The sequence below is a fragment of the Mauremys mutica genome, chromosome 21 (genome assembly GCF_020497125.1).
Source record: "Mauremys mutica isolate MM-2020 ecotype Southern chromosome 21, ASM2049712v1, whole genome shotgun sequence".
In the NCBI taxonomy this organism is placed as follows: domain Eukaryota; kingdom Metazoa; phylum Chordata; order Testudines; family Geoemydidae; genus Mauremys; species Mauremys mutica.
This window is the reverse complement of record NC_059092.1, coordinates 11,505,336-11,517,514: the sequence shown is the minus strand read 5'-3', so window position 1 is coordinate 11,517,514 and position 12,179 is coordinate 11,505,336. Positions and strand designations below refer to the sequence as shown.

Sequence of the window (12,179 nt, the reverse complement as noted above, 5' to 3'; positions counted from 1 at the left end):
TGGCCAGTTCTGGAGGAAGAGGAGTGGTGAGGAAGGCCTTTGGGTGTTGAGCCAAGGTGTGGGAGCAATGCATTTGGCTGCACAAGGTTATAAGGAAGTCCAGTGCAGACTGGAGGTCAGTAGGTTATTGGGACGTGGTAGCTTTTCATCGAGAGCTGCTACTCACTGAATAGGGGAGAGGATCCAGTTAATTCTGCATTTCCTCTGATCTGTAGCTAGACAGCAATTCATTTGGAAGGGGAAGAAAGTACTTTGCAGTTTACTTTTCTATGGAGGGAGAGAAGTGATGAAGTTTAAAAGATCAGGAAGAACGGATGGAAGTGGAAGGAGCTGGAGATCTGCAGCCATATTCCTAGATTGACCCACAATCTTGGCAGGTTCTAGGTCCCTTTGCTATGTTTTCAATGGATGAGATGTGACAGAGATCAGTAATTCAGGTGTTTCCACCCAAGGGCAACTTTAACCTGTAAGCTAGAAGGTGCTATAGCTGCACTCTGCAGAGCTTTGGATGGGGCTGAAGATGGGTACGAACTGTGGCTCATATGGACAGGAACAGAGCCTTATCTAAGGAGGACTGGAGCAGGGGCAGAGAAATGGACCCTTGGATGGGGGAGGGATTTGAGCCCTGTTGCAAAGCTGTTCATCAGTTATCCCCGAGACACCAGTGTCCATGGGGAGAGATGCTGCTTCACAGGAGATGGGGGTCTTTCACTGGAGGCTTAAGCATGCTGCAGAGGGCCATCTCCTAGCAGGCAGGCCATCTTTCAGCTCACCTGGTCACCATGGAAGGTGTACAAACCCGAACCACTGTTGCAGAGGGAGATGGTCCTGGTTCCTGGGGGCCGTTCCAGGAGCAGAATGACTTGGCTTATTCAGGTTGCTTGTTAAACAAGACTGCAGTGTCCTTGTAACAGCACCAGCGTGCTGATCTAAATGAGGCTGGCGTGGTGAGGAATCACTGTTGCAGCCCATTTTCTGTTAGCAGAAGAACTGGAGACTAGCAATGGAGCTGTGTCCTGCCCTGGTCACTCCCCTGTATCATTAACCACATGTTCCCTTCACTGTTCTAGGATTTTGTCCTGGGAGTATGAGTAACATGAACTTTTCCTTAATTCCTATCCGTTGCTTTGAGCCATAATTATCTAGGAAACAGGCTGTTTGTGCCTGTAACGTGCATATCTCCTCTGATCTGAGAGAGGAAGGCAGAGGACAGTATTACAACATAGGCCTGGCTCCTACTTTATCTGAACTCGAACCAAACTCTCTCCGCAGAGAGAAACAGCTGTTCCACTGCAGTGGCAGACTCCGAGCCAATGTGGCAGACACAGGGCGTGGTACCCAGGGCGTGGGGCCATGTGAGTGATTTCCTTCTTTGAGAGACAGGTGAAGGGAAACAGGAGAGGGGAAGACAGACAGCCAGGCAAGAGAAAAGAGATTCTATTCTATATGGGTTCTTACAGCGAGGCGAGGAGTACATCTGAGTGCCTTCCAGCGGTGCTTTCAGCAATGTGACTGCCATCTGTCATGTTTGTTCTCTCCTCTGCAGGAGACGCGTGAGCAGTGGAGTGTTCTGTTTTAGAGTGTGCGCGTGTGTGTCTGTGTAGGTTTATGTTAGAGAAGGCAAGTCAAAGAAATGTGCCTGGCACTTGGAGTGAAAGTGATGGTCCTTGGGGGTAGTTCATTCCATGGTCTCGGACCAGACCCCAAGGAAAGTTCTGTCTCTTCCACAGAAGAGCTTTACGCTTATTACAGAGAGCTCCACTGGGGCAGAGTGGTTGACCACGGTCTTCATCCCTCAGCCCAGGCCACAGAGTGCCTTGAAGATCAAGCTGAGACCTTGAACTTGGCTTACTTTTCTATCTGCGGAGGCCAGTGTAGGGAGCAGACAACTGGTGTGACATGCTCTCACGGTAGGAAGTGTTGCTGCGGAGACACGCCGTAGCATCCTGCATTAGTTGGAAGCCGAGCCATGGGAAATAGTGACCTGGAGGGTGAGGGCGAAGGGGAGGCAAATACTAATAGAAGAGAGAAACCGTCTTGAAGCATGACATCAATTTACCCTTTTTGCTCACCTCACCTTGGTGCAAGGAGAGGCTTGGGGCCTGTGGAAATGGGAGGAGAGGTTTATATTTGGGGAAAGCGGGTGCCCCCCAAATCAGCAGGGGGCAGAGCTTAGGGAACATGCAGACCTCAGCAAGTCAAACCTACAGCCCTCTGGGTGTGTCTCCTGTGTATCCCCCACTCACTCCCCTCCAGCACAGCCTTGTCTCTGCTCTCCAGCACCACCTTCCTCCCACGCCCTGCTTCTTGGCCTTCCCGGGATACTCCAGATGGGCCTTTGGCTGGTAGACGTCCCGGCTGGCAAGCCACGTTTGCTGGGCCCCGACTGAACCGCTCTGCTTGCACTGACTTACTGATGGGCACGGCTCAGCTGCCTGCATCCGAGCTGCTGCCCCGGAGGGGATCTGAGCCCTTTCCTTGACAGGCCGTGCTGCGGTGGGAGGTAGGGGGAGCAGGAAAGCGAACACAGGGGGGAGCTGGGGCAGATGTTTGCTGCAGTCCCCACATGGGGTCTCTCAGACATTCCCACGTCACACCATGTCCGCTGCTGCGGCGACACGGATTCGAAGGCAGAGCCCCTTCCCTGGACCTTGGCTTTCACACACGCTTTCCTCTTGAAAGCGACTTCTTCCCTCTGGGCTACCTCGGTCCCTCAAGCGTGGACGGGGCTGGGAGTGGGGAGACAGCTGGGCAGAATTCACAATGGGCTCCTGTCACATAGAATAACCCAAAGCTTCCTTAACTGGGTCAGTAATTAGGCAACTGGCAAATAGCTGCATCTTACAGGGACAGGGGGTGGGTGCGCCCAGCCTTCAGGCTTGCTTGGGGCTGGGTGGAGAAGGAGGATGGGTGTTAGGAGTCATTTTGTAGGGCCTGCGGTTACTCAGCATGATGCTGTTAAGCTAGGGCTGCAAATGGCTGGCTGATGCAGCAAGACGTGCTGAAATGAGAAGGGCTCTTTGCAAGGAAACAGGCAAAACAGTGGGTAAGGATTTCATCCCAGGCACTTAATTCTAAAAGGTTTTCCCCAGCTCCGGCTAGCAGCCTGGCTTCTCCAAAGCCCATGGAGGTGGGAGCCTTGTATTTGCACCAAGAATTCAACACCTTCCCTGGTCTCTTGCCAGGTCAGCTTCCATGTTCTGATGCAGAGACATTCTGAGGGCCAGCTGTGGGCCCTGTGATGGGTTAGAATCCAAGCATCAAACAGGAGGACCTGGGGCTGACGGGGATGGAAGGGCTTGGTCAAACTCTCAATACACTGGAGACATTTCACAACAACCTTAGAGCTGATACTTTCATTCTGGGACTGACCCCTGCAGCTTGGGACCAATGCTGCTAAAACGTGCAAGAGCAGGGGCTGTTGTGTTCTGTGTTTGTGCGGTGACTTGCACAATGGGGTCTTGGTCTGTGACTGGGGCTCTGAGGCGCTCTGGTAATGCAAAGGAAAAGAGCAGCCTGCAGTTGCAGGGAGACAGTTTGGAGTTGGACGACGATAGAATAATTCACGGCCAATCACAGAGAGGGCACATTGCAGGACCGGAGAAATACTGGCAGTGGGACATGGAAGTTAACCAAAACAGATTTGCACTCTGGGATCTGATTGCTTAATCCAGACATGTACAAACAATTGCCTGATCACTGTACGTACATGTACACACTCGCTCTCACCACATGAACAGTCGCCTGAGGACTGTATATACACCCACATATTCAACACCCAGGTGTGTTCCTAGACACAAACATAGCTGAAATTACAAGCGGTGACAGTGCCGAGCAAACAGCCAGCGTTCAGCTTGGCACTTATTGATTTCCCAAAGTTTTCTGTCTGTGGCCTGTGTAAAGTCCGTGAGCTGTGAGAGCTCAGTGGGGGCTGTTTAGCGATCAGTGGGCCCTGCAAACATCTAGTCCTCTCTAGCTCCTGTGTGGTCTAGCCCCCTAATCTCATTTACTGCTGCTGTTGCCTGGACTGGTGTTGACTGCCCCTTCCCCTCTGTGAAATGGCATTTTCTGGTTGCAGTTTGGTAGGGGTCACTCCCTGGCTTTGGTTTCGTTTGGTGGAAAATGCCCAGGTAGACTGCAGGGGATTGGCAGCTTTGCTGGCTGGAGGAGCAGACCCCTGGGAGAAGGGGCACTGGCTGTGGTAAGAGGATAATCGGATGTCCTGGCACAACTCCTCTTCACAGACCACAGAGGAACCTGTGCTTCTCATTGCAAGTCAGCTTCCCTGTCGCCTTCCCTTCTGGGTGACGGGTGTGGGAGAGAGACAGCACCTGTGCAATCTCTATGGAGCTCGCTCACTCCTCTTTGATGCTTGTCTGCTGTGGCCTGTACACAGGGGAGCTGGGGTAGGGGTGTTTCTAGAAATTCTTTAACTTAAAAAATCTAAGGAGGGCCCCACTTCTGAGCTCCAGTACAGCCCGAATAGCTCCAGAATCTGGCCCTGTGTTGGGAGTTAGTGGCCCAAATCCTTGTTCCGGGGACTTCAGTATGAATCTTGCCATTGACTTCAAGGGAAACCAGGATCTGACCTATGAGCCAGATCCTCAGCTGGCGAGACATCGACAGAGCCACGCTGACTTGCACCAAAGCTGACATCACCCGTTTGGTTCAGTGGAGACTGTTCTACATGGACTGGGATTTCCCCCCAGCACCAGCAGGCTATTGTGCAGCTGAATGCATAGTGCTTGTAAAGTGTGTGGGAATCTGTGCCTTGGCTGGTGCTACGGGTGTGCAGGGATTGGCCCTGCCTGCACCATCTGTCGACTGAAAAGAGAGGAGCCCAAGCTGCTGGTCACTGCAGGGTCCCATTTGGACAAGGAGAAACTCCCTCTATTCTCCTGCTACACCACTTCCCTCTGCCTGGCTTCCTGCCTCTGTGTGCTGGTGGGGGGAGAGCTTCTCCTGTGCTGCTCCTGCCTCCCTGCATCTCTCTTCATGGCCAGCTCTCCATCTTTCCTCTGACTCCCCCTCTCCCTTTGCCGCTTGGCATGGCACCCTCCATGGCACAGCTGGGTGTAATTCCACAGCTGGATTTTTAACCCTATCAGCCCAGTGCTCCAGCGTGGATGCAAAGTGGCAAAGGCTGGATGTGCACAGAACAACAGATTTGGGCCGGATTAGAACCAGCAGCTGGGCGCTTAAAGGCTCTGTGCCCCAGCCGTAGGTCTGTGTACCCCAATCGTCGTAGAGCCCTCATCACCGTAGTACCTAAGCGCCTCCTGTCTGGTTACAGCGTTCTGTACTGCTGGTGCCCTAAAGTGTTCTGTGATCGTCCTTTGTCAAAGCTGCTGGTAAAACGGATCAGCAAAGGGACCTGGGTTCCCATCCGGTTCCTCCTTGGCTCCGTGGGCTCAGGCTTATTGGGTAATAGCAACCGAACAGCTGGTAACAGGGGGAATGATGTTCCCAAACACCCTGACCATGCCTTAGCACACACAATCTTGAACCACCCTGTACCTGCCCCCACCCATCCTCTCCCCTTTCCCGGCTTCTCTGCACAAATACCAGGCCCATTGCTCATCCCTCCAGAGAGGTGGGGGCTGGAAAGTTTGGAATCCAGCTGCGCTTTCAGCTCTGCTTTGCACTTTGAGCCGGGGTTGACTCGGGTCCTGTGCATTGAGCTCAGGCCCGCTCTGTTGTAACTGCTGTTCCCAGAACTCAGCCTTTGAGGGGGGAAAGGGAGATAAACATCAGAGTTCAAGAGCCAGACAAACACAGCAAAGCAAACTCACCCTCAGAGGCAAGCGCACCAGGAGAAGCTGCTGCAGGCTCCGGAGGGACAGTGGAAGGATGAGGTGAGTGCGGTCAAGGAGGCTCTTCTCAGGCAGCCTGGGTTCTCTAGCTCTTTGTCCTGTTTTTATGCAAGGAGATGCAGCCCAGTTCTCCTCTCCTGGGTCTTTTGTCAGCAGCACTCCTTTGACACCCAGGGCATTTACACAGGAGAGGAGCATCAGGTGCAGAGATGTTGACTAGTGTCCTAGTGCCTCGGTGTGTAGCAAGCGTGATCTCTGAGCTAACGTTCACCCCCCTTGTTATTGTCTATGTTCCATTTGGGGCAGGCTGTACCTCCTTGTGGCGGCCCTTTGCCATGGAGTGGGTAGCAACATCCAGCTGCAGAAAATGTATGGGAGGATCACATCCCCAGACTTCCCAAACGTGTACCCCAACAGCAAGGAGAGAACCTGGAATATCAGCGTCCCCAAGGGATACACCATCCGGATCTACTTCACCCACTTTAACATGGAGCTGTCCTACCTATGTGAATATGATTACGTGAAGGTACGTGGAGCCTCGGGGCAAAGAGGGTGTCCATGGTCATGCATGAGGGATATGTATTAATATAGAACTTTGTGTCTGTGCACGTTGAAAGCTGGATGTATACGAGACCTATGAGAGGTGTATGTTTGTACTTACAATATGGGAGTGCACGTGCACTTCTGTAGAGACGCATACATTTCTCTAGGTAGTTTGCTTTGTACTGTCTGTGTCCACTGGAGATGCATATCCCCTTCCACACTCAGATTGAAATATGGATACCGATATATGGCACAACCAGCTCCGTCTGAGGTTGCAAGTTTCAAGGAATCGGTTTTTCTTATGGTCCTATCTCCTTGTAATGTTTGGGCTCAGCTGATTTGCAAGTGATGCAGTCACATAGGCCCACAGGATCAGGAAGCATCGCTGGAAGAAAACTAGAGCTGGCGGAAATGCTGAATTTCTGTGCCCTGGGCAGATGGGACATGTTGAAATTTTCTTTCATCCCACATGGAAACAAGAAGTCAGAATTTCTCACAAAATAATATTGCTGCAATTCCATTTTGGAAATACAGAAACAAGCTTATGGAAGTGCATCACTTCTCATATTATATTATAATTTATAAGACTTTTATCTATTATCTATTATAATGCAATATAATAGAAGCAAAACACTTCACTCTTATTTAAATGAAACCCTTCAGTAATTTTTCATCAAACATTTTGACAAAGTGATACATTCTGAGGAAACGTTTCGGTTTTCTTGAATCAGCATTTTCTGTCCTATCTGAATTTTTTTGACTGGCTCTACAAAATACTTGTGTCTCATGAGAGCTGTGCTGCTGGGACGCGGCCCAAGCATCAGCATCAGGATGTCCATAAATAATGGGGAAGAGCTTGCGAAAAGAAAGTGGCCAAAGGACTATTTGGGGGAAGTGTGTGAAAGCCTGAAAGGAGACGCTGCTGGGTCAAACTCAAAGCCAGGCTGATTGGGAGGATTTTGGAGGTTTGACCAGAACCTTTTGTGTCTACATGTTGATGTTTTATTACAATAACACCTAGAGGCCCTGATAGCTGGATCGGGGCCCGTTGTGCTAGGCGCACAAATTCTCAGAATGGAGAGGGGTAACTAGTGGTGTTCTCCAAGGGTCAGTCCTAGGACCAATCTTATTCAAGTTATTCATAAATGATCTGGAGAAAGGGGTAAACAGTGAGGTGGCAAAGTTTGCAGATGATACTCAAGATAGACCTTTGGTCTGACCCAGTATGGCCATTCTTATGTCCTTATACATCTAATAAAAAGATGGGCCCTGCCCCAGAGAATGTACGAGTTTAGCGTATGATGAGTGGCCAAAGGAATGGGGGACGAGGGGAGCACAAGGCAGCAATCTCAGCACACCAGCTGTCCAGCCACATGTTCATACTGATATCGGTGGGGGCGTACTGGAAGGTCAGTGTGTGGTTGGTGGAGCCGTTTCTGCAGGAGACGTGCAGGAAGCAGGTGGTGTGCCCACATTGGCCATGGTTGTTTTAAGGTCACTAGAACCAGATCAGGCAGTAAAATCTTAATCCCTGAGTTACTCTGGCGAGATGTTCATGTTCCTCTAAGGCAGTGGTTCCCAAACTGGGGTTCCCGAACTCCTGAGGGTTCACAAAATGTTACAGGAGGTTCTCGGGGGGTGGGGGGAATTCCTTAATGGTGACCAGAGCTGTCCCTAGGGACCCTGGGCAGCCCGGGGCCAGCAGCCTGGAGCCTTGTGGACTTCCAAGAGCCAAGCAGATCAAAGCAAGCGTCTCTATCACGCTGAGGTGGATATTTTCTGCTGTTTTTTAAATTTAATAGGCTGCTAGTGTTGTTTTTAAATGATTATGAAGAACAAGTTTAAGCTTGGTTGTAATGGTCATTGTTTGCCTGGACTGCTCAAGACCTGAATGCTTGTGGAGGAGGAACTCTTTGAGTTGGCTTCCTAAATAGCTTCCTGCTGTTTCACATCTGATCCCCCTTGGTGAAACATAGGACCCAGAGGCACCAGTATGGGGGGCGATGAGGGTCACATGCCACCCCCGCGTCTGCGCCTCCCCCCCGGTGGGTCCCTCCCCTTTTTTTCCAGTGGCCCCCATGGCCCCCCCCCCCCCACTTTTCTGGCAGTGCTGCCCCAGAACCCAGGGTGCGCAGGGGCTTTGCCCCCGGAACCCTTTTTTCTACTGGCGCCTCTGATAGGAGCCTTATCTTATAAGAGGCTTAATCAAAAGTGACACAAGCTACAAAAGTGAGATCTTGGAAGAGTGCTGCCATTTTCATAATGTAATAAAAATACTGTGATGATAAATCATAGTTAATAAATAGTGTGTAATAAGCATGTCATAAAAACAAATGTTATATTTCCAAGATCACTGCTTTTATAATTTATGCTGAGGCAAGGGAGAAAATCCCTGGAAATATTCATTTTTAGGAGTTCACCAGACTTGACATTTTAGTGAAAGGGGTTCGCGGGTTGTTAGTTTGGGAACCCACTGCTCTAAGGCCATAGTGCTTTTCACCACGCCTTCCTCGGAGGCTGCACCCTGTCGGTCAGACTGCTCAGCCTCTTACCCGCTGCTAGAACTTGTGTGCATGAGCTCTCATCCCCCCCGTCCTCAGGGGCAGCACAAATCCTGTTTATCAAAATTGGCCTAGTAGCAGCGTCCAAAATGTTCAGGGACATGGGGCCCGGGGAGTGGGACACTTGGGGAATCCAATGGGTGTTTCCCACCAAGAAACATTGCATCAGGGAGAATGTGGGAATGGGGAGACCCAGCTCAGCAGGGCTTTACGGTAAATTCAAAGCTGTGTGTGTTTAACCTGCGTTTAACCCTCATCCCTACTTTCGCCTGTGACTGGGCATAGCCCAGCGGATTGCTCCCACATAGGATCAAAGGGGCAAGCAAACAGGAACAAAACCCACAGCAAACAGAACCCCGGGCTGGTGGCCCAAGCTGGCCGTGTGTGTGTGTTGGGGGGAAGGGAGGGTTCAGGCAATGAGCTTTACAGCCAAGGATTTAGGGGGGGGGAGGCAAATGGGGGGGGGGTAAGTCAGGGTGTGGGGAAATGTGACATCCGCAATTGTATAACCAAATCCAGATGGATGGTCTTCATCACAAATGCTGTAATCTCTAAACCCCCTGATTGTCGCACTGGGGGACAAAGTTTCTGGTGGTGGAAAGTCCGCCAGGAGCAGGGGACCTTCAGCCTCAGCTCTGCCAGCAGAGTGGAGAGCACGTGGCCAGGGCACATGGTGGATGTGCTGGTTCATTCAGGGTCCTGTGGAGCCCTGGCTACAAGTTAAAGCTGCTCTTGCTAGTGCCTGTCATGGTTCTTCCTTCCTTTTCTTGCCTCTCCAGCAATCTCCAGTCCCTCTATCCCTGCTGGGTCATGCTCCCGAGGCTGCACGGGGGGGATGCCACAGCTGAAAGGTGGTGGGGGGGGAATCAAGGCAAGCTGGAAGCAGGCAGGGGTGGAGATAATTATATGGAGCTGACCATGGGGCATACCATGGTGAGGGAGGGAGCTGGGTGTGGCCCTGCACAAGGACCTGCTCCTGGTCCCCCTGATTGGGCTCCATGCACTGGGTGGGGGGCGGGTGTGGAAATAGAGGCTGCAGCTGAGCGTAGACGTGACTGACTCCTCCATCCCCTGCACAGATCAGCTCCGGCGGGAAGCTGGTGGCCACGCTGTGTGGACGCGAGAGCACGGACACCGAGGAGGCTCCGGGCAACAGGACGTACCACTCCATTGACAACACCCTTACTGTGACGTTCCGATCCGACTACTCCAACGAGAACCCGTTCACTGGCTTCGAGGCCTTCTATGCAGCTGAAGGTGAGAGACGGGCCCCGCAGTGAGGAGGCAGGGGTAGAGAAACCAACCCAGCTACGCTAGGGACTCTGGCTGCTAGCAGCAGGGGCTGGCCGAAGGAGACGGCTGGGCTTCCCAGGTGAATGGAGACTCTGCCCGCTGCTACTAGCGAATGGATTAGGAGCAGCTGTATTAGCTACAGGCAGTGACTCGAGTAGGTGACTACAACTCAGGACATCTGGGTTCTATCCCCAACTCTGCCACTGTCTCATTGTGTGACCTTGGGCAAGTCACTTCCTGTCTCTGAACCTGCTCTTCCCCCATGGACAAAATGGGGAGACTCCCATTTACCACCCAGGGCTGCTGTGATGGTTAATTAACGCCTGTACAGGATTTGAGAGCGCTGGAGGTAGATTCTTCCTAGGACAAGGGAGTACGGCAGGAATCCGTGTGAGATCAGAATACAAAGTGGGCATCAGTAATCACTGTGCAAGACGGCACTGTCACAGTGGGTCAGGTGGAGCTGGTGTCTGGGGAAGGGGGAATCCCCGTATGCTCCTTCACAAGCTGTCAGATTGTGGTGGGTGTTTGGCTTTGAATTGCATATGGTGCCTAGAGCAGGGGATTGTCCAACTATATAAGCTAAGGGGAGGGAGTGGGAGGAGAAGTGTGTTGGAAAAGCCCCAGAGTGATTCAGAAGCACCAGACGCATTCGCTTCCTGGGGTAACCTGCCCCTGCCTGGCTTAGACTCCTCTGAAAGCCCCACCTTTATGTTTTACAGAGAATACCAAGAAACACCAGCCTGGCCCAAACAGACACAGACACGTTTAAAGGGTATCAAGTCAGTTTCCAAAAACATGTCTCTGTTCCCACCTCCCCTCAGTTCCCATTTCAGTCCTGCTCAGAGCTCCCCCCCCACCCGATGCAGTCAAGTTAATGCTGCTGTGTTTCAACCCGCTAGATGTTGATGAGTGTGAGCTGCTGATTGACGACGAACCGCTTTGTGACCATCACTGTCATAATTACTTGGGCGGCTTCTACTGCAGCTGCAGGGTTGGCTACGTCCTCCATGAAAACAAGAGGACCTGCTCAGGTGAGTCTGCCCGTGTGCAGGGTGGGCTGCCCCCTTTCTGTCAGAACAGGAGTCCCTCTCCCCCTCTAGACAACAGGTCAGTGAGGAACCCACGCCGCAGCCAAGTTCAGAGCTGGCTTACGGCCCCTGCAGGCCAGATGAAGTCACCCTGATGGTGCAGGGTGTGAGTCAGTGCACACGCTCCTCAGCTGATGGCAGAGTGCAGGGGAGCCTCAGTCTAGCTCCTGCAAGTCAGGCATCCCGGATTCCCGCCCCTGGCATTCACCAGCCCTAGTGTCAGCAGTCTCAGAAGAGAGGCCAGTGCTTGGCTAGACATGGAGGGTAGAACGCTGCCAGAAATCATCCCTCCAGATCAGGTTTTCGGCATGTTGGCTGGAGAAAGGAAGCCTGCCTCGTGGCTGCTCGTATCAGAGACCTTCAGTCTGCAGGGCTGCCAGCCCAGCCCCTCCGGCCAGCACTCCTGCCTTCTGAGTGCTGCGATGGATAATACTTTTGAGTCTTCTGGCACTTCGGGACCTGAGCTCGGGGCAGCTTCGAGGAGGAACAATCTGCTGATGAATGATAGTGGATTCCCAGTTCCGACAGAGAATGGCTGCTGGCTGTCTCTGCTGCTCTGCACGTGTTGCTGGAGGAAGGTTTTATGATCTGACAATAAGGAGTGAATGTCTGTCTGAATCAGTGCAATGATCAACACCTCGGGCTTGGTTCTGCCTGCAGCAAAACGTGCAGATTCCTGGTGCCAGACTCCTCCCTGCTGCATGCAGGTTTGCTGACCGGGAGCTGGCTCCTGAGCCTGGGGAGAACCAGAGCTACTTTGTACTTGGTCAAGGCTGGGGTGGAATGATACAGCCCCCAGCTTTTCCACCACTTCGCTATGGATTTAGATCTAAACTCTGAAGCTCAAGCCTGGATCTCTGGATCTAGAGTTTCAATCC

At 52.1% G+C, this 12,179-nt stretch overlaps 1 protein-coding gene across 2 annotated transcripts in view; it reads left to right on the top strand.

The window, feature by feature from the left end:
• Positions 1 to 12,179, top strand: part of MASP2 (MBL associated serine protease 2) — a 47,317-nt gene that overhangs the window by 18,219 nt on the left and 16,919 nt on the right. Inside the window, exons 1-4 of one of the 2 annotated variants that reach the window (XM_044996155.1) lie at positions 5,691 to 5,855; positions 6,120 to 6,339; positions 9,997 to 10,174; positions 11,113 to 11,244. In XM_044996155.1, the coding sequence (XP_044852090.1) occupies positions 5,851 to 5,855; positions 6,120 to 6,339; positions 9,997 to 10,174; positions 11,113 to 11,244 (535 nt within the window). In that variant the 5' untranslated portion in view covers positions 5,691 to 5,850. Of the gene's footprint in view, positions 1 to 5,690; positions 5,856 to 6,119; positions 6,340 to 9,996; positions 10,175 to 11,112; positions 11,245 to 12,179 lie in introns of those variants that run through there. The other variant, XM_044996157.1, reaches the window with a different exon arrangement.